The sequence below is a fragment of the Lissotriton helveticus genome, chromosome 10 (genome assembly GCF_964261635.1).
Source record: "Lissotriton helveticus chromosome 10, aLisHel1.1, whole genome shotgun sequence".
In the NCBI taxonomy this organism is placed as follows: Eukaryota; Metazoa; Chordata; class Amphibia; order Caudata; family Salamandridae; genus Lissotriton; species Lissotriton helveticus.
Window position 1 is genome coordinate 446,163,582 of NC_136071.1, and position 27,247 is coordinate 446,190,828.

The following is a 27,247-nucleotide window of genomic DNA, read 5'->3' on the forward strand; positions in this document are numbered from 1 at the left end:
ACTGGTTTGAACTGGACTATGCATGGAGGACACCAAGTGTGCCCTGCACGCAGACTTTGTGGCGCTGGCCAGCACTCCCACCCTGCCCCAATACACTATATCCTGTCTGGGAGATGGTCACACCTCCCTGTGACAGGACACCTATTGTTCTGCATTCCTCTGCCCAAGCTTGGCTCAGCAGCAGGAGGCTAGAAACGTGTCTCTGGCCGGCAGATGCCCTAGCTTGCTGTCCGGGTCTGGTAGACTGGTACAGGGAGCACCAAGGGTCTCTGAGAGGAGCTTTATGGTGCATGGAATCATACCTCCCATACCGTTTACAGTGTGGGGGTATGATACCAAACATGGTAGGATTTGTTACAGCCAGTTTTGAGAAGGTCATAGCGAAATGACGCGGTGCCCCTCTATATGTTATATGGCTGTCTCACTTACAACCCGGGAGAATGGACTCCATGGGCTGTAGGGGCGTCCTCCTCATGCAGGGGCATCCTCCCACTTAGAACCAAGCTCCCTGCCTTCACGATTGTAAGGCCTGCCTTATGGGTGACATATAGATTTTAAGTGTAGTGACCCTTTTTAGAGGGAAACCTATAACTTTCGTAAGTGGTGCTAGCACCAGCTTACACAGACTGCAATGGCAGGCCTGTAGTGAAAATTGAGTGGTCTCCCATGGGTGGCATAAAGCATGCTTCAGCCCATGGGGGACCCCTGGTGTACCTATGCCCTAGGTACCTCAGTACAATATACTACGGACTGATAAGTGTACACCAGTGTCAAATCCTGGATGTACCTAAGTACTTACCAAACCAATTTAGGGGAGAAAGCACATAGACTGGGGTCCTGATTAGCAGGATCCCAGTCAGACTAGTAAGAAACAGCATTATATCATGCAAAAAGTGGGGGTAACGATAAAAGCAGATCCTACTTTCCTACACCATGGACATTTCTTGTACGCAATTACCCCCCCCCCCCTCCTTTAAAAAAGACAGTTGACCCGATTCACAGAACTAACTTAAGACAAAATCCTAAACTTACTACTTTTGGTATTCACAGAAGGCATTTAGTAGTAGTAAAGTTAGGATTTTGTATTAAGACAGACTTAAGACAGACTTATGTTAGGATTTTGTCTTAAGTTTGTCTGTTGTAAGGACCGCGTTGAAACAAAATGCCCGCTGACGGTTTCGTAATAAGGGCAGCTTACCTTTTCGAATACCACACCAAATCAAAAGGAGTCCTCGTCCCGGGAAATTAATTAAGAGGGTATTTTATGTCAATAGAATTCAGAAGAGAGATAGCCTTGCAGTGCTGAAACATGAATGAGCAAGAACACCTACAAGAGACTGCAGCCACCCTCAAGATGGCCTATATGAGGGTGCTGTATAGAGTTATTAACACACTTTATAGATAAACGAGCGATGACAGAAAAGGACATAGTTGACTATGATGTAAGTACAGTTTTCAGGAAAAGCATACATGGCTAAATATGACAGTGGCATAGCTAGTTATGTCCTGAATCATAATTGTACTGCTTGGTAGAAATGTTCAACTTTAAAAAGGGAATCTTAGAGCTAAACAACTAATGTTCTTTCTCTGAGTTTTTCAGTTTATGGGCCCATACAGTTTTCATTTCCTGACAGCATTAAAAGTAGATTGTTTTTGATATCCCTTTAACCTGTAAAATGCAAGCCATTCAGTATGGAATTTCAAAGGGGAATAACACTTACTCTAAGCTCTTTACTAGGATTACCCCCACATCAATGTCAACTACAAGCCAGTTTTTTTGTATGTCAAGACTCCTACTGTCTTCCATGTTGCTACAGGTTCCAGTGGCATCTCCTGTATTTTTATGGACTTCATAATGAGTGGCAATGGTTGCCTCAACTACAAACTTGCTTCTTGAGTGTCAATACACCTACTGTCTTCCATGATATATATGGAATATATTTACACCAATAATCTTGGCGTCACACAATTCGGTTTCTGTGCTGGGCACAGCACGGAGACTGTAAGTGAAAGAAGGGGGTTCCCCAATGGGTTTTAAAGATGTGGGCAGGCTGTAGGGGAAAAGAAACTGAAAATAGAACAAAAGAAAGCAACCCTGCCCTGTGATATAGTGGTCCCGGAGGGGATCCAATCAATATAAAAGGGGTGATTTACCTAGAAGTCAGCATTGCACATGACAAGAGAAAAGTCAATCCAAATATACTGAAAGAAGGTTTTTTTAAAGGATATATATATGTTTTTTATTTTTTTTATAACTTCTTTGATTTAGTATAACAAAAAGTACAAAAATTGATTAAATGTGTTTAAATCCACATTGTATTTATAACATCAAAACACACATGATAGGGAGAAAGATAAAAACAAGGAAAATTCATCCTATGGCATAGCTTTCCCAGTAACATACCACACTGCATTCATACTTTCAAACTCACTTATTCCATAATGTTGCTACATTTACACAGGTGATATAATATAACTTTATTAAACATATGGTAATTATTGTTTGTTCCATATTTTATTAGGGGTGAACCACTTTAAACAATTTTAGTCCTTTAGAGGGCCTCATCGATGAAAGCCTAGAGACCGAAACGGCGACCTGTACCCTTCTTTCCTAATAATTTATCGACTGTGATTGAAAAAGTGTATACAATTATAACAGTGAAGGCCAATGTTATCTTCTTGTTTCATTGTAATTGTTTCATATTAGTACCCTTAATGAAATTTGAAAATAAAATGTAATTGTTTTATACACACCCGTGTTTTTTGCTATTCTTTGCTATTTCCTGCCTTGTGATATATACTCTCTTGGGATATATTTTTACATGATTAGCTCAGAGGTATGAAAATTGTGTTAGAAACTACATATTCAAAAGAAATTATTTAGCATGTAAATAACAAACCTTGCACCCAACTGTGACTGAGAATAACATAACTAAGTTCCTCAAAAAAACTCTTGAAGGCACATTTACCTGTTCATTCATTTTTCCCTAGCCCTCAAGAGTAGATTGGGTTGTCCATTATACCTATCATTATTCTGGGTAATCAAGCGCTCCACAAGAATACTCGCCACTGGTGTGTTTTAGCCCCACTTCTTTTTTATTTTGTACATAAATGATTTTAGTAAGGAGATTAGTAAGTGCACCCCAGGCATGCCCATGGTGAATGGTGCCCCCTACCAGTATTATTGTATGTGGATGATGCAGTGTTAATTGCTAACACCCGTAAAACTTGCATCTTCTAGTGCACTCTGTTGTCAATTTTATGGCTAATCTGGATTAACAACTAACTTTACTATGTCTTTTTTAATGACTTGCGGCCCAAACTGCATGCAACCTTTAACTATTATAGTGGGTAAGGAAGTGCTATTAAGCACTAGCTCCTTCTCTTACCTGGGGTCATTTTCAGCTTGTCTGGGACATGGTCTGCGCATATTGCACAAAGTAGGTTCCAGGTTTTCTAGGGCTGTTGGCTCACTGCTAAGTCTCCTGTCACCCAAATGAGAGAGGATTCTCATACCCCTCTTGCAAATATATTCGGCTCAATGCGTCCCTATTGCAACTTATGGGGCTGGCATATGGGGTCAGGGTGGCTCGGCTGCCTTCTAATGGGAGGAAAAACAGATTTGATCAGAGTGCACTGTTCCTGTGTCTACCTCCAGCTTCATTTGCCACAATGAACTAGGCTTAGACTTTCTGAGCAACTTTATCCATAGCCGGCCAATCCGCTTGTGGTTTTCTATCTGGAGCTCAAAAGAAGCAAAATTAACTAGAGAGGTAGTTTTAGACTGCTTGGCTTGCAGTAAGGGTCTTTCGATCCCCTGTTAGCGTACGTCAAAACATTTCTGGAAACCATTGGATTGACTGATATGTTTTTAGATAGAACACAGCAGGAAGCCTCTGTTAGAAAGCAGGCGCAAGTCTTGCTGCTAGAACGAACTAAAGAAGAGAGGATGAGGACTCAAAGACAAAAATCAAGTGTTAAGCATTATTTATATGTTAATCCTGGGGCTATCTCTAACAACTACCTGCAGATTACTAATAAGAGGTTGTATAGTCTTTTATTGATCAGCTTCCGGGTTGATAATATAAATATTTACTTTGTTTTCTGGCTGCACACTAACCCCAGCGTGACTCTAGAGAATACCCATATACTAACTTGCATAAACAGACTATGTTACATTTCCTCTTCTTCTGTGAATATTATAAAATGTATAACAAAATATTCCTCATACCATTTTTGAAGTTTAGGAATCTACGGCTTTGTATGCAAGCATATCATTTTTTATTGGCATTACCAGATGACGAAACATGTAATGTGATTCTGTTTCTTAAAGCCGCAGTCCACTCCAGGAGGTCAATGATTTTAGAATAATTTCAGGACATCTATGAATCAGTACTTGACTCTTGTAATTTTGCTTTTATTAATCCCAGCCTGTTTTTATCCTGATTGTTGGTCTTTATTTTTCCCAAACCTGATGATTGTATGTATTTTACTTGCATGTTTTAATAACTTGTATTTATTTTATCGCTTTTTTTGCACGTCTTGCATGCTTTTATGACTGTTCACAGCCGAATAAAGAGAGTTCTGATTCTGAACACTTAACATAATATAACATATTAGTTCCTGTAGCATGTTCTCTATTATCAACTACTTCCTGATTAGTGCCTATGGTTCCTTCAACGTTGACCATGTTGCCTGCGAAGCCCATTCCATTTACCTTGTAACCTTATACAACAACAACCCTTCTTACGATGTCAATTGAAGTTGTCATCCTTCGATGCTGTGAATCGGGAGTGTAATGCAGTTTTCTAAGGCAAACTGCCTATTGTAATGCTGAGGATTCGAGGCAAATCAGGCCACTACTGACAGAAAAAAATGAATCTTAATGAATATGTTCTTGAAGAGAGTTATAAATACCTAATAGTATCACTCCCCTTCTGCAAAAATAAAAAATACCACGTCAGTTCTACAGATACCATCTTGTGCTCCTCAGCCTTCATAAGACCACTTCTAACAAACACAAAGGGACCAAATATCTCTTTCACCACTTCGTTTAAGCCCTCTGTCACCTCGGAACCTACCAGAGCCTAGATCCTTAGAGGTAGTAAATGTCTCACTTCCAACCTTTACCTTTTGATGATGAAACTTATCACAAGATCTTTAATGGCTGCAATGTTCTTTTAGGGAGTAATCCTATTATGAAAGAAATTCTAAAAATCAAATCAAAGTAATAGCTATTTATGTTGGAACCAATTTTGCAGCTTTTTCCTCTACGCCTATTAACCTTCCTTTCATAGATTGCTTTCAGTTTTTGCAGCCTTAGTACTACCTACTAGTGACACCATCAAAATCATGAACACCATTCCTTCCGGCTCTCCGTCAGACCCATGCCCGCACCACATCTTCAACAAAGCTAGCGCCACCATCGCACCCCATCTCCGCAAGGTCATCAACATCTCCTTCGAGACCGCGACCTTCCCGGAGATCTGGAAGCACGCTGAAATCAACGCCTTACTGAAGAAACCCAAGGCGGATCCAAGGGACCTCAAGAATTTACAGCCCTTCTCCCTGCTCCCGTTCCCGACAAAGGTCATCGAGAAGACCGTCAACAGACAGCTGACCCGTTACCTCGAGGAGAACAACATCCTGGACCCGTCCCAGTCCGAGTTCTACAGCAACCACAATACCAAGACTTCCCTCATCGCCGCCACTGATGACATCAGGGCCCTGCCGGACAACGGCGAGACCGCGACCCTCATCCTCCTGGACCTATCAGCCGCCTTCCACACTGTCTGCCAACGCACCCTATGCACACGCCTCCACAACGCAGGGATCCGAGACAAGGCTCTGGAATGGACCACTTCCTTCCTCTCCGGCAGAACCCAGAGCGTCCGCCTCCCGCCTTTCTGTTCCGAAACTTCCGAGATCATCTGCGGCGTACCCCAAGGATTATCCCTCAGCCCGACACTGTTCAATGTCTACATGGCACTACTCGCCCACGTCGCCCGACTGCACGACCTCAACATCATCTCCTACGCCAACGACACCCAGCTGATCCTCTCCCTCACCAAGGGCCCCCTCACCGGCAAAATCAAGCTCCAGGAAGAAATGAAAGCCATCGCTGAGTGGATGAAGAACAGCCGTCTGAAGCTGAACTCAGACAAGACAGAGGTCCTCATTGTCGGCTCTACCCCCTCAACCTGGGACGACTCCGCTCTGGGAGCAGCACCGACACCCACCGACCACACACGCAACCTGGGGTTTATCCTCGACTCAACACTCTCCATGACTAAGCAAGTCAACGCTGTCTCGTCCTCCTGCTTCAACCCTCTCCGCAAGATCTACAGGTGGATCCCCACCGAAACAAGAAGAACGGTTTCCCAGGCCCTCATCAGAAGCAGGCTGGACTACGGAAATGCCCTTGACGCAGGAGCCTCGGGCAAACTCCTGAAACGTGTACAATGCATACAGAACACCTCTGCTCGCCTGATCCACGACATCCCAGGCCACAGCCTCATCACACCGCACCTCAGAGACCTGTACTGGCTTCCCGTCAACATGAGGATCCCCTTCTAGCTCCTCACCCACACACACAAGGCACTACACAACACTGGAGCAGCATACCTCAACAGACGCCTCACCTTCTACAACCAGAAACGACAGCTCCGCTCTGCTGACCTAGCCCTCGCCACCGCCTCCCGCATCCGAAGAGCGACCACCGGCGGCAGATCGTTCTCCCACCTCGCGGCCAAGACCTGGAACACCCTCCTCATCCTCCTACGGCAGACCCGGGACCTACTAACCTTCAGGAGGCTTCTCAAGACCTGGCTATTCGAGCAGTAGCAGCACCCCTTCCCCTCCAGTGCCTTGAGACCCTTACTGGTGAGTAGTGCACTCTACCAATGTACTGATTGAGTGATTGATTGATTGATTGATTGATTGGTTACTTAACAGTAATTATCTCTTTAACAAAGACCCTGAAATATAAATCTACAGCCAAGTGCATTTTCTTCTTTTCCTTTCTTGGAAGAAATGTAGACAAAAACGTCCTCTGTCTGGGAGTGAATGAAATATGGAGAAGTTTAGATTTAGGAAGTTGAAAGGCATACACTAAAGTGTGACATTGCTAAGGACTATTCTTGTTAATTAGCACGATCCAGCTGGTGCATAAACAATAACAATCAACATAAGATCTTGAGAATAATATGCTCTGTATTATATTGCAGGCAGGACACTTCTCCAAAGCCTTGGAGCTGGCTTTTGCTACTCAGCAATTTGGGGCATTGCAGCTTATTGCTGAGGACCTTGATGAGAATTCAGACCCGGCATTGCTAGCCCGCTGCTCAGATTTCTTCATTGAGCACAGTCAGTTTGAGAAGGCTGTGGAACTGCTTCTGGCTGCAAAAAAGGTAAGAAAAAATACTGTATTACAGGGGTGAGGTAAATCTCTGAAGGCCATGTTTATCACGCAATACTTTGTTTTCTTTACTAACAACAATATTTCAGCATCCTAAAGAGAGGAGGCAAGATGACTAAACATGCCAAATTATCTTAAGTGTCCATGATAACTCCTCCTTTCCTCCTACTCTTTTCAGAAAGTGCTCCTATAGTATTCCTTACCTTCATTTCTCATTTTGGACAGGACTCATGACTTTTTCTAACCAGCCATTTTGTTCTTGCTCAGGTGTTGTTTTAATCAGTGCTTCAAATTGATTTTTTTTTTTTGTGGTCCATTCAATGTTTAATTTGACTAGCTTCTGTAAGTGCTGAATGAGTGAGTATTTATTGTCTATAACTGATATTAACAGGTGTTGGCCTGCTTTATGCAAATATAGCTAGATGTTCTATTCAAAGGCACAAAGAGCAGAAACAAAACTGAGGATGAGTTCCATAAAGGGTGTGAAATTTATTCTGAAGGGTACCCAAAAGTATTTGCAAGTTGACACCAGTCACAGTACTTTTTCTGGGCCTTTCAGAAAGGGCATTGTAATCTTATGTCTGTGAGAGTATTCAGTTATATCCTGTGATTGATCCAACCTGACCATATCTTCTGAGAAATAGGTACACTATTTTAAAAATAGTGTACCACAAATAGAAAGAGTAACGGCTACTGTACCTTGAAGCATTGCCTGTGGAGCTTTTTACCCTCTTTTGTCTACATTACCAATGATATATCAGACATTCTGGTGTCACCTACATCGTAAGCCATGCTACAAATAGAAAAAAATATTTTGGGAGCCAGCATTGCTCAGTTGGTAAAGGGAGATGGGGGTTAAGATGCAAGGTTTAGGGGGACCCACATTTTAAAAAAAAAGTCAGACTGAAGACTGTGTTGCAGGCAGTGAAGAACTGGATTTATATACGGACAAAACGTGGAATATCCTACTATTTGAATTACCTACCAATTTGGGGCTCCCCAGGAACCCCAGACTGTTTAGATGATCAGCTTAGCCTACCATTGAAGCAAGCGGGTATCTTACGTTGGGGAGATTTGAGAATAGGTACAGATCTGGTCACGTGGGAAACTTTGACACTATGTACATGGGGGCAATTAACCAGATTTAAATTCTATCAACTCTGCTTGGTGGGCTAGGCAAAATTGGGAGAAACAGAGGGATGATTCCTGGTTAAATCAAGGCATGAAAGTTGTCTTATTAATAAAGAAGTTGCTTTGTGGTATCAAACTTTGGTGGAAGCAGAGGATGATATAGATCAGGATATGCAAAAGCTCTGGAGTGATGAGGTTGTCAACATTAATTTGAGTGAAGTTTGGATGGGCTCATTTGCATTGCTCTGGGAGATAGTTAAATTTGCCTTTTTTAATCGTAATAATCTTTTTACCCTATATCGGGTATATTGGTCCCCAGCAAAATTAGAAACATTTTCTGGAACTCAGTATGTTTGTTCAAGGTGTCGAGATCCTTTAGCAGATGATCGCCATATGTTTTTAACCTGCCCAGAGATGACTACATTTTGGATGGACCTTTGTGAATTCCTGTCGGATGTAATTGAAATACAGATAGAAGTAAGTCCCTTACTTATATTCTTTGGAAGATGCCAAGACAGTATTTTCATCTCACATAAAATGGCTGCAAGACCAATCTTTTATGTCGTCTTAATGGGAAGACGGGAGATTTGTAGAGCCTGAAAATCAGCTGTTCCACCCCTTTTCTCAGAATTTAAACACAATATTATATACATAAGTCTACAGGACATGGCATGTGACCCAGAAGTCGGGAAAAGATATGGGCTATATAGGTCGATTGGTGTCAAAGAACTGGGGTCCAATGATTAAGCCAATAAACAGCGGTCGGTCCTGGTCCCCTTCTTCTGTATGTTATGCTGGAAAGGGTAGGAGTGGAAGCATCTAGATTTCTTGAGTGGAACGACTTCATTCCCGTCCGGCTCTCGGTAAGGGAAAGGGAGTATTGCCAACAAGTAAATTGGCAGAATGAGGACTAAAAAAAAAGATGCCATAGTGACGGTTACTGATAGGATTTAATAGCCAATTGGATCATATATCAGCAGGTTGCATGTATGTAATGAGCAGTGCCAGTTCTTATCAACAGGATTGCTCTACTTTGAATGGATAGTCCTAACACTTCTGCGCAGGTCTGCCATGTTGAAGTGGATAGTACTATCATTTCTCAGCATGGTTGCTATACCTTTTGTAGCACAGTACCAGCAGTCATCAGTTAGACCTCTCCGTATGTTTAATGGCACAATACCAGTATTCATCTGCAGGATAGTGAAGCATTTTATGGGGGCAGTATTAGCATGTTTGTGCAGTAAGCAGGCATATGGTGACTTTTTTTATTTATTTATTTATTTTTATTGAATTGTTAATCAGGGCAAACAGTACATTTAAAAGATAGTCATGATTGGCTGCAATTAGAGCTGTAAAACAAGGCAACGCTATTCTTACCCACATCCCTCATACGTAGTAAACAGTACATTTGATTCGCTCTTCAAAACCCCAAAGAACATGATCCCATTATGTGGACACATCATCTGTTTCAAGTTCAGGTGGATCACAGATATAACCTCGAAACTTGTTTCATGCTCCCCATACTCTCTCCCATTTACGGGGACAACCACGATGTATAAAAACCGTCTTCTTAGCTATCATTGCCTCATCCATGTCTTTACACAATTTCCGGAGCATAGGTGTGTCACCCGACCCCCATAGCATAGCAATGTTGCGCTTAGCAAATGTCATACCCAGCATCGCCCAGTCCTGCTCCTGGTGGGTGAGGTCATTGGGCTCCCACACATTTAACAGACAGCGTCTGGGTTCTGGTAATAAGGAAATTTCCACAGTCTGGGAGATAGTGCGCATCACCTTGGCCCAGTATGCGGCCACATGAGGACTTTCCCATAAGGTGTGAAAAAATGTACCCTCCTCCCCACAATTTCGTAAACAGTATTGGTGTTGGGCTTTCCCTATGGCATTGAGTGTCGTTCTGGTGTAGTAGGTGCGATGTAATACTTTAAGTTGGACCAATCTGAGCCGCGCGGGTATGGCCGTCTCACGTGGCGAAGACAGTGCTCTTGCCATTCTGACTCATCAAAGTCACCCACCTCCCGGGACCATTTTTGGCGGAGCTTGGGCGTCGGATCTGGCAAGTTGTTAATTAATTTGCGATACGTAAAGGATGTCTCCCTCTCAACCATATGTTCCGTAAGGAGTCTATCCTCCAGTGGGTTGGCCTCTGGTATGGTCGTGCCTGGTGCCAGGATTGCCTGAAGTGCATGCCGGATTTGTAGATATCTAAACTTTTCTGTCTGCGCCATGCCATATTGTGTTTCCAAGTAGGAAAACTCCACCATCTCGCCCATGGTGACTTTTTTTTACCCTTTCCCTCTTTATAGCACTTGTAATTGTTAGGATGAAAGGCCTCTGCATGCCTTGTGTGAGCTGTGAAATCTGACAGAGAATGTTTTTCTGGTTAGCCAGCCCTTCATTTTTTTTTCCAGTAGAGGCGACAGTTGTGGGAGTCCACTGCAGATCGTCCATCTTTTTACTTTTCTATTTGTCAAACCAGGTTTTCGGGATATGTGCAAGCAGTCTAAATGGATATGCTCTTTACAGCTCCAGGTGATCTGGAGAAGAAACGTATTCTGTGCTAGAATGATTGAAGGATAGTCACACTACAGCTCAATTCTTGGGGCTATGGACACCAGCCAAGCAATTTACTCATCAATACAGAAAATTCAGGGATTATTCTAAGAGACTAGCTCACAGACATTGCTAGCACAATAACCTGCACTGCAGCATCCAAACCAATCCTTTCGATGCCACAGACTTTGCACCAACAGAAACAGTTTACATTCAGCAGGGACAACACGCCTCCAGTTCTTTCTTCCCTGCTACAACAGTCGTCAGGATCCTTTAGTTTGACCTCTCAGGCTCATGCTTGGCTGGTTGAAAGCAGATTATTGTATTTCCTCCCCGACTGAAGATCCATCATGTTGGACAGATGGGTCTTACAGATTGTTTAAATAGGCCATGCCCAGCCCTTCATTACCTCCACACCATCCTCCCGCGTTAAAGTAGCAGTAGGAGGAGCACTCTGCAGTTCTATTGCAGGAAGTCAACCAAAGTTGCAATGAAATAAATGGGCAACTCAGAGAAAGGAAGAGGATGCTACTCGCGCTACCTCCTGCTTCCAAAAACAGGACAGAGCCATCAGGTTGGTTTTGGATCCCTGCAGAGCACCTTTCTGAGAGAGGACAGGTTAAAAAAAACTCTATCTGATAGAGACTACTAGCCGCATGTTCCTTCACGTAGAATTATTCCCCAGGCATGAGACTGGATCCGGAAACTTTTTTGCCACAGCATTCCCGGGCGCCAGGGGAACACCACGTGTCTCGGCCCAGACGTCATCCGAGGACGTGACCTCAGCGAGGTCACATAAGCCCCACCCCGGCACGCCTACATCAGTTTTTTCCTTTTCCGCGTGCAACGTGGATCCGGTCTTGCTACGGGCCTGTTTTGGGGCCCTTTTTTTCTTCCTCGTTGTCTCTTCTTTTGGTGGAACAGTGTGCGAATGCCTTCGGGCTTCAAGACTTGCACGTCGTGTGGGTGTCTTATGTCGGCGACGGCCCCTCACCTCATTTGTATGTGGTGTTTGGGGGAGGATCACGGCACCACTGATTGTGAGGCGTGCCAACAGTTGAAGGCGAAGTCGCGGCGGGATCGCCGGCTAAAACTTCTCTCGGCGTGTCTCTCCAGGTCGACCTCCTCCCCTCGATTAGCCTCGGCAGACTGCTTCAGATACGGCCATGGTCGTCGTCCTCGCCCTTCTCCGATGTCGCAAGAGTGCCGCTCCCCAGTGGGTAGGTGTCGCAGTTTGTCCCCGGGAGATGGGTTTCGACCTGCCGGGGGCGTGGACTCTCCGCGGGTGATGTGGCCCCGCGTGTCATACTAACCACTGTTTCCTAGTGATGGGGCATCGAGAATCCAGATGGAGACATACACGGCCGCTTTGCAGGCCTCGCTGGCGTCTCCTCCTCCTTCCCCTCAGTGGATCCCTTGCCTTGCGCGGGACCCTCCGCGGCGCCGCCGACAGCAATGGCCCCTGCGCCGACTGGTTCGGATCCAGGCTTGGAGGATGTGGTGCTGTTGGGGTGCGGCTCCTCCGGGGTCCCTCCTTCAGGCCACGGTGTCTCTGCCTCGCCGCAAACTCCCACGCGTGTCCCTGTGGTGTTGCGGAAGGTCGCCGGGGCTTGGGTGGCATCCCCGAGCCCCTCTCGGTCCTTTGACAAGGTGGCTCTGTCTAAGGCCAGGGTGGTGCCGCTACGGCGCCAGCAGATGCTGGACCGGGCGGCGCCACAGGGGTCAGTAAACCCTCCTCGTCCTGCTCTGGGTCGAGGCTGGAAGGGGACCCCTCGCTCTCCTCCGGGTATTTCTCATCCCTCCACGCAGGAGGCTGCCTCGTCTGAGGACAAGTCGGAGGTTGAGTCTGCCTTGGCGGCGCCGCATGGTTCACCGGGCCACCTCTGTCACATGCTGGGCCGAGGCTGGCGGAGGGCTTTGTGTCACTCCCCTGGTCCTTCTCGTTCCTCCACGCAGGCGGCTGCCTCGGCGGAGGTCGCGTTGGCGCCGTTCCGACGCCACCCCTTGTCCTCTTCGGATCCGGCCCAGCTCGGGTGCCCGGCGCGGTGTAGCTTCGAAGGGCCCTATCCGGCGTCTCCTTCGCCGCAGGATGCCGTTACCGTCCTGCCTCAGGCGGCAGACTCTACGGCTCCTGACAGGCGTCGAGTTGCGGATTAATCTTCGGACGCTCCCTCTTCTCTGGAGGCTGGCTGCATATTGGTGTCATCCTCCCCCGGGACTGGCCGCCGTGTGGTGTCTTTTTCACCAACATCGTCGCAGGGTGGCTCCCCGCCGTTTCTGAGGCCAAGGTGTTCGTCGGAGGAGCGGCAGGTCCCCCATTCCTCGGCTCCTTCTGACTTCCAGGTCTAGTCCTTGCCCGTTCCGCTTGGCTTTGGGGACAGCTGCCTTAGTCTGCAGACGTTGCCCACTGAGGAGCTGATTTCTCCGCCGTGGGGCCCTACGGAGGCGGGGGCAGCCTTTGCTCACGCGGTGTCCACGGCTGTGGGCATTCTGCGCATGGGTGACCCGGTTGCTCATTTTCTGGCGGACCATCTCTTGGAGGTTCTCCACCAGGGCGCTGGTGGGAGGGAGCTGTTGCTTCCTTTTGAGAGTTTGCTTCTTTCTTCCCTGACAGGGGGATTGGAGGCATCCCGCCTCAGGGGATCCGGTGCCTCAACAACTTCTGCACCGGCACCTTCCGGCACCGCGTGACCCTGCGTGTCTTTCCCTCCACCCCTCTGCCGCCAGTCCGCTTTTGCGGACTGCTTTTCCCTCCCTGCCACCACTGTTGACTCCGCCGTCCCGGGAGGCCCGCTGGCTGGACTCTTGGGGGCGCAACATGTTCGCCTCGACCAGCGCTGCCCTGCGGGCCCTTAACACCTTGTGTACTGGCTAGGGCCTCCTCTTGTTTGTGGGAGCTTCTCAGGAGACTGTTCAGGCGGACTTACAGCATCATGCGTGGATGGCCGGGAGCTAGCGTCATTTATTCTCCGCTCTGCTCTGGACATCTCGGAGGTGCTGGGTCGGGCCATGGCTTCCTCTGTCGCCCTCTGTCGCCATGCTTGGCTTCGGGACAGCGTGTTCCCCAAAAATATTCGGGAGCGGCTCATTGACCTTCCGTTTGATGGTAGCCTGTTGTTCCATGCCCCGGCTGACTCCGCCATCCAAAGGTTTCTGGCAGGGCTCCGTCCTCCTCCTCCGCCTTATCCTCCTCCTCCGTCTTCCCCTCCTCAGTGGTTGCGGAGGTGAGCTGGTTCTGGTCCTTCTTGAGACATTCGCTCTTGCTGTAGAGTGTGTTTCCTGGCCATTGAATCCTCCTTACTGGGACTTTGACATTGTTGGCTGCTGGACGGCCCTTTGTTCACTGTGTGTGTTTTTTGCTGGAACTGTTACACAGACTTGTCCCTGAGATTGGGCCTTCTGTTTTTTTGTTTTGGGCTGCTTGTCAAGCTTTTCGCGGGGTGTTTCCCCGTAGCTCTTTTGTTTTTCCTCTGCTGCGGAAGTTCTTCCAAAGAGGGTTCCCATGTCTTGGGACTTAACGTACCCTATGTGGGGTTGTGGTAGCTCTTATATAGCTTACGCTGTGCTGAGGAGCTCTGGTGGCCTTGGGTGCCTGTTCTCCGTGGCGTTTCTGTATGTTGCTTTGCTTCTTGAGGTCGTGTGCGTGGCCCCTCGTGGTAGTGGCCATTTCCACATCTCCCTGTTTGGGATGATTCTGTGCTCTCCCTTGTCGGGCGTCGCCCGCCCTGTCTCCGGGGGCCCTGGGCTGTTTTTTCTTGCCTGTGGCGGCTATGCCTGTTGGCACCGCTCTGGCTGGCCTGTTCCCTTCCATCTGGGGTGGACTCGCCTTCATTTCCCTCGTTTACGTGGGCCCTCTGGGCTCTTCCCCTGGCTTTGTATGAAAGCTTTATTGCCTTGGAGGGGTGTGGGGTACTTCGGCCTCCCTGACCTTGCCCTGGGTTCCTCTATCGTGAGTGTGAGGGCCTCCTCTTCTTTCTTCTTCCTCCGTCCCTCTGGGTTCGGTGGTGTTCTGCTTGTGGGGGCCCCTCTTGCCTGGGAGGGGCTGGGTTACTTGCCCGGTCTGCAGGTCTGGTACCCTGTGAGACCCTCTGTCCTGTCATGGCTGGTGGGGTCCTTTTGCAGACCCTCCTTCCCTGTGGGTATTACTAGGGTATCTATTCTTTGTGAAGGAATCTGTTACTAGTAGTCTCTATCAGATATACAAGTTACTTACCTTCAGCAACGATGTATCTGGTGGAGACGATTCTAGCCGAAGATTCCTTCACGGCCCGCCCTTCCTCCCCGTTCAGCGAGGACCCTGTAGTTGTTCAAGGCACTCGCCTCCTGGTGGGGGGCTGTGTCTCCTGGGAGTACATTCTTTTGCTCTTGGCGGGTTGATCCATCTGGTTGCTATTCCTTCCTCCTCTTGCTTCTCTGGAGGATGGGGTTATAGTGCTTCTGTGCCCCACAACTCTGGCTGCTCCAGGTTTGGGGCGGTTTGCCTTTAATCTCGGCCCACCCCTCCCTTCCTCTTGCTGCTAGGGGTCCCTGCCCCTCTGCTGTCCTCTGTCTTGCCTTGCCCTTGTTCCTTGGGGGATGGTTGCCCTCTGTGCTGGGGTCGTTTGGAGGGTTGTTGTTGTTCCTGTCTGTTCTGGGGCTGGCTCCCCTTCCCTAGTTCCGGGTGGGGGTTGTAGGCCTGCTACAGGTATCATGACTTTACATATGTTCCCTGTCTCCGGGGGAGGGGGGAAGGTGGTTTACATACTGACAAGGTGGCTGCCCTGTTTGTTATTCCGCCCCTGTCTATGGATACTGCAGTGTTGCACCGCTCCTTATGGTGCTGCTTGTCTCCATCCTTTTTTCTACTCTTTCGCACTCTGTTCCCCTGCTCCCACAGTTTTGCCTGGTGGCTCCACGTTGCGGCGTGGAAAAGTTCTCAGAAGAAAACTGACGTAGGCGTGCCGGGGTGGGGCTTATTTGACCTCGCTGACATCACGTACGTGGACGACGCCTGGGCGGAGTCGCGTGGTATTGCCCCGAACCCGGTGCGCAGGGATGCTGTAGCAAAAAAGTTTCTGGATCCAGTCTCACGCCTGGGGAATATTTCTACGTGAAGGAATCTGCAGCTAGAATCTTCTCTACCGGATACATCGTTACCGAAGGTAAGTAACTCGTACCTTTGGCTTAAAGCCTGTTGACTGTAGACCTAGGAGACTGGATGTTGTCTACTTCCATAAACCCATCCACCTTGTGGCTCAAGGTGAGCCATGAACACTTTCAATTTACTACATTACCTCAGTCTTTCAGGTTTTCACGAAAGGTATGGTGGTGATTGCTGCCCATTTTTGGAGGCCAGTATCCATATATTCTCATACATCGATGATTGGCTGCTGAAGGCACACGCAATACAGACAGTCATAGACCGCCTTTGGGTGGATGGCTAAATTTGTGACATCATTATATTTCATCATCAATGAGCCGAAGCTCCACCTGAGCCCTGCACAGAGACTTACATTCATGAGGCAGTTCTGAACACCGTGGCTTTAAAAGGCCTTTCCTCCACCACACCGAATCCGGGACATTCAGGATATGATCCCGATGTTTCAGAATCGGTCCTGGGTCTCAGTGTGGATGGCTGTGAGGTTTCTTGGGCTCCTGGCCTGGTGCAGCTCTAATCCGAAAGTGTCATATGCAGGCCCTGCATTAGAATCTCTAATACCATTGGGTGCTGAGCATCGTGGACACCTCTCAGACTCCATCCAAATCTCACAGGAGATGGTTGAGGATCTTCTGTGGTGGCACTTAAAAGTCAACCTCTCCTATAGCAAAGGTTAATATACCAGTGTTACATTTTAACTACGTCTCGCTGCATGTATAGGCAATTTAAATGCGTGCTTATTAAGATATGAAAAAGTTGGTCTATGATAGATAAATTATTTTAAATTCTAGGCAGGTATGGTGGGCTATTTGCTCTCTGAACCATCCCAAAATGAGCATATTGGCGCATACTCCGATTTGTGATTAGGATTATGAGGGGATGCAAATAATTAAATTGTTTAAGGATTAATATATGAAATGGTTTGCTGCTGATAGTTGAAATGTTTTTAACCGATTTAGGTAAATATTTTTACAGGGTTTTGTTTATGGTTTTAATTGACTAATAAACTACTTTTTCATTCAATATACCATAGTTTAATATAGTAAGAGCCACATCACTGCTGGGTTGGGAGAGCCATTTGTGAGTGGTGGAGATGAGAGGTCTTTGGTTTCCAAAGGAGAACCAGCTCCATATCATTCTTCTGGAGCTTTTAGTGATCCCTCTCACTCTGAAAGCTTTCCTACCATCCAACAAAGGGAAGCTGGTGACTCAGCCGCCATGTGGTGTGCAACAAGCAGGGTGGAGTGGGGTCCTGGATCCTGTGTCAGGAGGTTCTATGCCTCTGGAGGTGGCTGAACTAGAGAACATTTTCTTGGTCAGCAACCACCCAGTGGGGTCTTTGAGGGCCAGAGCAGATGAACATAGTGGACACCATCTGGCAATGGCATGTTCATCCTGAGATGCATCTTCAAGCAGTGGGGTATGTCCTGGTTAAATCTGTTTGCCACTACCAAGGACACACAGTGTTAATAATTGTGCACACTGGAGTTTCCTTCAAGGCACTTATTAGGAGACATGTTCTGACTGGATTGGAAGGAAGGACTCTTGTATGCATTTCCACCGCTACCTCCACTGCCTCAAGTTCTGAGTAAAATCAAGGCCCAAGTCATTCATATCTCCCCAGACTGGACCAGGTGAGGTTGGTACCCAGAGCTCCTGAGTGTGAGCATTTGTCCTCCGATCAGGCTTCTACTTCTGGAGGACATTCTGTCTCAGCAAGAGGACAGGGTCCTGTATCCAAGTCTCCACCACTTACACCTTATTGTGTGGAGATTGAGCAGTGGCAGCTAAATGCATTTGACTTGCTGACCTAGAGTGAGGGATGTTTGTTATGTTACTGGGCACTTATAAAGTGCACGGCTACTCCACAGAGTGTTCCGGCGCTGGAAGGACCCTGAGACTGACAGTGGGCACACAAACAGGTATACCTCATTTAAATTTGGAAAAGCCAGGTTTTACATTTTTTTCTTCTGAAAGCAAGGAGATCCTATGCCTGTCTTAAAGAAGGAGGCAGGCTATATCATTCTTCCTGCCAAGACCACTTCCACAAAGTCAATATATGCTAGGACGAGTTTGTTGCCTGATTTCGTGCTCTAAATACTAACCTGTTACAAGCTAGACTTTTCAATGTTCTTCTACTTGTTCTTTCTTTAGCACAACAAGGCCTAGCTGTCTTTTCTTGACCAACAGTCCTTAACCACTTGGATGCTAAGGCTATTTTAGATCTTTAATGCAATTTCCATTGAAATCAATGGAAACTCCATGACGAGCTGGGCTCGTCATGAGCGTCGAAGGGGTTAAGTCACCAATTCTGATGCGTTTCTAAAACAAATCTGACATATTCACCCTAAACCATGTGCTCTGCCCCAGTGATATCTGAACTTGCTCTTAAAATTTATCATGTGCACATCCTTTAGGCTTGGGTTTTTACTCTGCTTCTCTCCTTCAAAGAGGAGGAGATGCTCCATGGACTTGTCCAAAGAGGGATCTAAGCTTCTACATTGCATGTGCAAGAGACAATCGCATTGATGATCAGCTCCTTGTGAGTTTCTGTGGGGCAGGAAATGGGAGGCAGCGAAAAAGATAAGCCTGTCAAGGTGGAAAGTTCTCTGTATTAAAATCTGAATTGGGCTGGCCAAGAAGCATCCCCCTGAAGGCCTGTTTTCGCATTTCTCCAGGGCCAAATCCTCTACGATTTGCTTTTGCTTGAGACTTGGCATTTTACGGAACTGAAATTTAAATTGGCTCCTGCAAAAATGGCACTGTTTAAATCCTTACATTTTCCGGGACGACCTCCCTGAAAAACAAGTTGATTACCTTTGATAACACTCTTTCTAGTAAATACTTTAGCAATCCACATATTCCTCACTCATCAGAATATCCCCAGGCTGGATCTGGAGAATTCATTAGCAGTGCTCCTGCGCATCTGTAGTTGGTGCCACGTGGCTATGTGTTAATTTCATAGTGCCCCAAAAGACACAGAGCTGAGCCACATACAGCGCTACCCTGCACTCTAATTTCAGTCTCTTGTATCTATCTTTTATCCATCCTTGTGTGGTATATAAATAAATAATACCGGGACTATTTTTGAATTACATTAACAATAACAGATAGCTCAATAAATAAGAGGCAGGATCCGATGTGTCCGAGTCAGAAGGATTTATTCAGGCAAAAGGGAAGGGACTGGAACGGGACAGCCTGAAATAAAATAGGAAGGAAGGAAGGCAGCTGCAGCGCTTCATCGACAGTGCAGCATATATATAGTAAGACATTTCAAATACATTACATACAGTAGGCGTAACTTGTGACAAACGTAAGATAAGAACACATGGGTGGAAGAAGAAGGCGTGCACAGGGCGTGCACTGAGACATGTGATGAGAAACGTCACAAAAGTGTCATAAATGGGGCGGAAACATGGAGGGGGCTACCTGAGAGCAGCTGGGACCTTTAACCTAGTGGTGCGCGCAAACGGGCAATGACGTGTTACCAGGGAGAACTGGGGGCTATGACTTCTGTGCTAGAAGAGGAGACTAAAAGTCTGCGGTGTCAGGACGACATGTACCTATAGCATATCTGGTATCTGGTGTTTAGAGTACATGTTGATAGAATCCAAAAGTTATCAGGGCAAAGGCTACTTGACACTAAGACTGGTGCATTCATCTATTCTACATGTATTGCGTGAACTAGGAATTATTCTATGAATATTAATACAGTATTTCTCTTACATGGAGACAGAAAGACTAGACCATAGCTGAAGCTGTTGATGCGGTTCAGTAGCTTAGGAATGCAACGAAGGAGGGCTGAACTGATAACTAGAAACATAACATATTCTTGGCAGACAGGCCGGGCACCGCGCTGCGCGAAAGGGAGTAAGTGAAGGGTCAGGGATGCAGGTGGGGGCTGCATCGCTCCTCGGAGAGGGTTCAGGAGACTGGAACTTGAATCTGGTGTCCGGGCCCTTTTGAGGCCTAGAAACGGAGACAATTCAATGAATTAACGTGCACACTGTGAAACGTGGCAACATAGGCCTAATACTCGTTGCTTTCACGAGAACTGGAAACTGGCATACTAGCGTTGGACACAACTATAATTGCGTCTTTAATCGATCATAGGGGGATACATATGCATATCGATCATGCACATATAACATAGGATGGGGAACACGTAGGCACATATAACATGGCAAAATTTACTTTTCCACATTCCCTCCTTGTGCCCTACGTTTCCAACAGGAAACATCAATATTCATGATACCATCTATCTGTTCATATAGCATCATTTGCTCGTCTCGAATTGTCTTGGAACGGGATTTAGGACTAGGAATACAAGAGGTAGCACACATGCCGCAAATCGCAGGGCCACATTGTAAACAGAGGCAGCAACTGAATATGATCATTACTGCTATACCTAGGAATGACAATACTTTCCATCCCCAGGCAGATATGATACTCCAGAGCCAACCGGACCATGTCCAGGTGCCTGGATTCTGGTGTAACTGATGGGCAATTTTATGAAGTCTGGTTATAGCTGAATAAACAGACGGCGCGTTATTAGGAATGAAAATGCAGCAACTAGATCCGATCACTCTACATGCTCCTCCTCTATCGGCCAGTATGACGTCAAGAACGAGACGATTTTGGAGCACAACAAAACGCATAGCAGATTGTTCTTCAGTTAAGTTACCTAGAGCGGAAGTAGTCTCATTCACTACTGCTTCAAGGGTTCTGGTTAGCCTACGTATTAACTTACTATTCTGGACAGGACCTATAAAGAAAAAGAAACCTTTATTGAAGTCTTGATATTGTTCTAGAGCAGTTTCAGTTTGATCGACAATTGGGGACTCAGTCTCCCTTCTATGTCTAACGTGTACTAGATGTGTGTTTCTGTGATAATCAGATGGGGCTAGGAAAACTGGTGGCAGTAGGAAGGCAATGTAACATGTTCCATCCCAATCGAGGGGCAGACGAACATATGCGGTCTGACCACAAACAAAATAAGAATGACGTGAGGCTTTAAAAATAGATTTCCCACTGTCACTATACTCGACCATAGTAGTACAATCACTATGTCCTACATGTGCGGAACCATTCTTTCTGACACATAATTCGCCTTTAACTGGTAGAACTGAAATAGCAGGCAAATCTGGAGTAGTATCGGACTGAACATTCAAAACCATGAAATTCGAGGAATAATTACCTAAATCATATACTTCATTTTCTAGATCTAACCCTGTTCTATGGGAAAGACCTTGCTTGTCTGGGAAACATTACAGAAAAGGGGGTGGTGATGAACAGAGTGTCTGAATTAAGCAGACCACTCTTACCCAGTCCAAAGATCAGGGCTTGATCCATCACCGTTATTTATCTCACTGCCCCATCCCAGCTCAGAACCTGGCTATATGCAAATTAGTCTGTCCCTGGCCCAGTGCATCATGGGAACAGGGCAGACCAAACTACCAAGCCAATTCTTCACCAGAAAGGAGACAAGCTACCGGGGACCGGTTTCTGGCATTTCAGCCTCTTCGGCCCGGCTTGCTTGAATCCTGATGGAGCAGTGAGAAAGGGACTCATGTCTGAGTATACCCTGCCACAACTATAGTGGCCAAAAACGATACAGAAAAGGGGGTGGTGATGAACAGAGTGTCTGAATTAAGCAGACCACTCTTACCCAGTCCAAAGATCAGGGCTTGATCCATCACCGTTATTTATCTCACTGCCCCATCCCAGCTCAGAACCTGGCTATATGCAAATTAGTCTGTCCCTGGCCCAGTGCATCATGGGAACAGGGCAGACCAAACTACCAAGCCAATTCTTCACCAGAAAGGAGACAAGCTACCGGGGACCGGTTTCTGGCATTTCAGCCTCTTCGGCCCGGCTTGCTTGAATCCTGATGGAGCAGTGAGAAAGGGACTCATGTCTGAGTATACCCTGCCACACCTATAGTGGCCAAAAACGATACAGAAAAGGGGGTGGTGATGAACAGAGTGTCTGAATTAAGCAGACCACTCTTACCCAGTCCAAAGATCAGGGCTTGATCCATCACCGTTATTTATCTCACTGCCCCATCCCAGCTCAGAACCTGGCTATATGCAAATTAGTCTGTCCCTGGCCCAGTGCATCATGGGAACAGGGCAGACCAAACTACCAAGCCAATTCTTCACCAGAAAGGAGACAAGCTACCGGGGACCGGTTTCTGGCATTTCAGCCTCTTCGGCCCGGCTTGCTTGAATCCTGATGGAGCAGTGAGAAAGGGACTCATGTCTGAGTATACCCTGCCACACCTATAGTGGCCAAAAACGATACAGAAAAGGGGGTGGTGATGAACAGAGTGTCTGAATTAAGCAGACCACTCTTACCCAGTCCAAAGATCAGGGCTTGATCCATCACCGTTATTTATCTCACTGCCCCATCCCAGCTCAGAACCTGGCTATATGCAAATTAGTCTGTCCCTGGCCCAGTGCATCATGGGAACAGGGCAGACCAAACTACCAAGCCAATTCTTCACCAGAAAGGAGACAAGCTACCGGGGACCGGTTTCTGGCATTTCAGCCTCTTCGGCCCGGCTTGCCGAAGACGCCTGAAATGGCAGAAACCGGTCCCCGGAAGCTTGTTTCCTTCCCAGTATAAGAATTGGCTTGGTAGTTTGGTTTGCCCTGTTCCCATCATGCACTGGGACAGGAACAGACTAATTTGCATATAGCCAAGTTCTGAGCTGGGATGGTGCAGTGAGCTAAAAAACGGTGATGGATCAAGCCCTGATCTTTGGACTGGGTAAGAGTGGTCTGCTTAATTCAGGCACTCTGTTCATCACCACCCCCTTTTCTGAATCATTTTGTCCACCATAAGCGTGGAAGGGTATACTCAGATGTGAGTCCCTTGCTCATTGCACCATCAGGATTCAAGCAAGCCGGGCCGAAGACGCCTGAAATGGCAGAAACCGGTCCCCGGAAGCTTGTTTCCTTCCCAGTATAAGAATTGGCTTGGTAGTTTGGTTTGCCCTGTTCCCATCATGCACTGGGACAGGAACAGACTAATTTGCATATAGCCAAGTTCTGAGCTGGGATGGTGCAGTGAGCTAAAAAACGGTGATGGATCAAGCCCTGATCTTTGGACTGGGTAAGAGTGGTCTGCTTAATTCAGGCACTCTGTTCATCACCACCCCCTTTTCTGAATCATTTTGTCCACCATAAGCGTGGAAGGGTATACTCAGATGTGAGTCCCTTGCTCATTGCACCATCAGGATTCAAGCAAGCCGGGCCGAAGACGCCTGAAATGGCAGAAACCGGTCCCCGGAAGCTTGTTTCCTTCCCAGTATAAGAATTGGCTTGGTAGTTTGGTTTGCCCTGTTCCCATCATGCACTGGGACAGGAACAGACTAATTTGCATATAGCCAAGTTCTGAGCTGGGATGGTGCAGTGAGCTAAAAAACGGTGATGGATCAAGCCCTGATCTTTGGACTGGGTAAGAGTGGTCTGCTTAATTCAGGCACTCTGTTCATCACCACCCCCTTTTCTGAATCATTTTGTCCACCATAAGCGTGGAAGGGTATACTCAGATGTGAGTCCCTTGCTCATTGCACCATCAGGATTCAAGCAAGCCGGGCCGAAGACGCCTGAAATGGCAGAAACCGGTCCCCGGAAGCTTGTTTCCTTCCCAGTATAAGAATTGGCTTGGTAGTTTGGTTTGCCCTGTTCCCATCATGCACTGGGACAGGAACAGACTAATTTGCATATAGCCAAGTTCTGAGCTGGGATGGTGCAGTGAGCTAAAAAAACGGTGATGGATCAAGCCCTGATCTTTGGACTGGGTAAGAGTGGTCTGCTTAATTCAGGCACTCTGTTCATCACCACCCCCTTTTCTGAATCTGTCTGGGAAACATGTTCGATTCAAAAGGGACATATCAGTCGAGGAAGACGTTAACGTGGACCATGCTCCACACGAACCATTATGTGAAAACGGATAGGGAAAGAGTGGCAGAACTCCCTTCGGTGTCTGGAAAGGGGGGAGTCGACCACACACCCAACAATTAGTGGCATTGCTGGTCTGGTGTGAATAATGCAGCATTCGGATAAAAGTATTATTACGCATAGCAAGACGATAGGATAACTCGTGAGGAGGCAGATCACTAAATGTGTGCTCTACTGTAACATTAGAAAACATATGTACATGTGAAATAGGAAAACATAAATGTAAAGCATAACTTATGCATGTAACCATAAGACTCAGAAACAATAAAAAGAATAGAATGATGATACATCTCTTAGAGTTTTGACTAACTCTCTCACTGTGTGGGTCTATCTCATACATGTCAGGAACCTGTCTAACCGTTTCACCCGAGAGGGACTTAGACAATTAAACTGGCTGACTTACTAGACCTCAACTTGGATTTATACTCCTGCTGCGGAGTTTTCTCTAACAGGGGAATTTTAGATTCATTGTCTGGGCAGTCCTTGAGAACAGGGCAGTCCTTGAGAAAAGTTTTAGTTTTAAGTCCATGGAATTTCTTGACGTGGCTCGCGTGTAGCCACCCTTTTCGGTTTTCCACCTTCACCGCGGTCCGGGTGGTGAGGAGGACGAGACGGGGTTCCCTCCAACGGGGCTCCAGCGGACTTGAACGATCAAAGTTCCTTATAAGAACCAGGTCACCTGGAACGACCTCATGCGGTTTCACTTCGGTGTTGTCTGGAAATGCAGCGGCAACCTGTGAACGACAAGATTGTAGTGCAGACATCAAGGAGGCAAGGTAATCTGTCAGCATATTACTGTCAACATCAGTTATGGTACGGGGTCTAGGTGTACCCCACATGTTAGGGGGACGACCAAACACTATCTCGTACGGAGATAGACCTGAACGGGAGTGAGCGACCATTCTCATATAAAAAAGGGCAACTGGCAGTGCTACGATCCAATCTACACCTTTCTCTGCACACACTTTTGCAATTCGGATTTTCAGAGTCTGGTTATGTCTCTCTACGAGATCGGCTGCTTCGGGATGGCGTACACAATGGAACTTCCACTGGTACCCTAACAGAAGGGATACTTGTTTCATGAGCTCGGATGAGAATGGCTGGCCGTTATCTGAATACACGACCCTAGGTAATCCATAGCGGGGAAAGAACTCACGAACCAACTGCCTGGCAGTGGTCGTGGCTGTGTAATCTGGAACTGGATATGCTTCTGTCCACCTGGACAAAGCGCATACAACTACGAGGACATACTTGAAACCTCGACATCGCTCCATCTGAATATAATCCATCTGGAGGACTTCAAAAGGGTGGTCAGGAGGATGGAATCCACCTTGTTCCACCGGGACACTTTTACCTGGATTGAACTGACAACATATCATACAGGTACGTACTTTCTGCTTGGCTGCTGCTCGTAAATGCTTGTTGAACCAAAGGTTCTGGATACTGTCTAACATGGCTTTTTCTCCTAGATGTGCTGGACTATGTGCGGTGTTAATAATGACTTGAACCATAGAGTCGGGGAGAAACCATGTGGCTTTTCCCTTCGTCAACCATCCTTGATCTGTCTGGACCCCTCCTTGTTCGGCCCATTTCTTGATTTCATCGGGAGTAGCATGTAACTGTATATCTAGGACATCTTGTGTAGGGTCCTTAACTGTCATACAAGTAGTCTGTTCTGGAATGTCTGTCGGTGTCGTGTTAACTGGAATGTCTGGAGTCTGAGCTGTGAGCTTGGCCGTTCGATCTGCTAGATCGTTACCCTGGGAAATGATATCAGTGACTTTCGTATGTGCCTTGCACTTCATGATAGCGATAGCTGTCGGTAAATGTATTGCATCTAATAGAGCTTGAATGAGGAGACCATGCTGAATCTTGGTTCCATGAGAGGTCATAAAACCTCTTTCCTGCCAGAGCACTCCAAAGTCGTGTACGACTCCGAATGCATAACGTGAATCTGTGTATATGTTAACTTTCAGGTTCTTGGCACGTATACAGGCTTGGGTCAGAGCGACAAGCTCTGCTGCTTGAGCAGACAGGGTGTCAATACGATGTGTTTCTATAACTTCAGTTTCAGTAGTCACTGCATACGCGGCTACTAGTTCTCCTGTACTTGTTCTCATACATGAACCATCCACATAAAGTGTCAGGTCTGGATCAGGTAATGCAATGTCTGTCAAGTCTTGTCTTGGCTTTGTCATGGTGTTAACAACTTCCACACAATCATGTGTGGCAGGATTTGAAGTAACTGACGGTAACAGTGTAGCTGGATTTAAAATGTTGCAGCGTCTGATTTCTATGTGTGGCTGAAACAATGTCAGTTCATAACCTGTTAAACGTGCAATTGTCAAGTGCTGAGTCTGTGTTCGGTTTAAAAGAACTTCCACGGAGTGTGGAACTTGTACTGTCAGGGAGTGTCCTAACACTATGGAATCACTTTGTCTGATAGCTAGAGCTGTGGCTGCAACTGACTTGAGGCACGCAGGCAGCGCCTGGGCCACTGGATCTAATGTGCTAGAAAAATAAGCACAGGGCTTGTATTGTCCTGCTTGATCTTGTGTAAGAACAGATAATGCAGTACCATCACGTTCTGTAACAAAAAGTGTAAAAGGCTTACTGTAGTTCGGTGTTGCTAGAACAGGTGCATTACATAAAGCTTTCTTTAACTCATTAAAAACAAGTGTATGTTCCTGGGTCCAAGGGAGGACAGTCGATACGGCTGCCTCCTGTGTCGTTAACTGTATCAGTGGCTTGGCTAGAAATGCATACTGAGGAATCCATTGTCTGCAGTAAGAAGTGAGGCCGATAAAAGCTCGTACCTCCTTCTGTGTCTTGGGCTGTGGAAGACGTGCTATTAACTGGATACGGTCAGGTGTCAACTGCCTACCCCTCTTGGACAGTAAGTGTCCTAAGTAGACCACTTGCTGGACACAGAATTGCAATTTGGAAGGGGACACCTTGTGCCCCATCTCGGCCAGAAAATACAGAACTGTAAGTGACGCACGCTCGCAGTCACGTTCAGAACGG

The 27,247-nt window shown here is 46.8% G+C and overlaps 1 protein-coding gene across 1 annotated transcript in view; it reads left to right on the forward strand.

Annotated features, from left to right (window-relative positions):
• IFT140 (intraflagellar transport 140) overlaps nt 1-27,247 on the forward strand; it is a 1,386,753-nt gene that overhangs the window by 1,297,062 nt on the left and 62,444 nt on the right. The window contains exon 25 of the mRNA XM_078662938.1: nt 7,227-7,409. Within this exon, the coding sequence (XP_078519064.1) occupies nt 7,227-7,409 (183 nt within the window). The remainder of the gene's footprint in view (nt 1-7,226; nt 7,410-27,247) is intronic.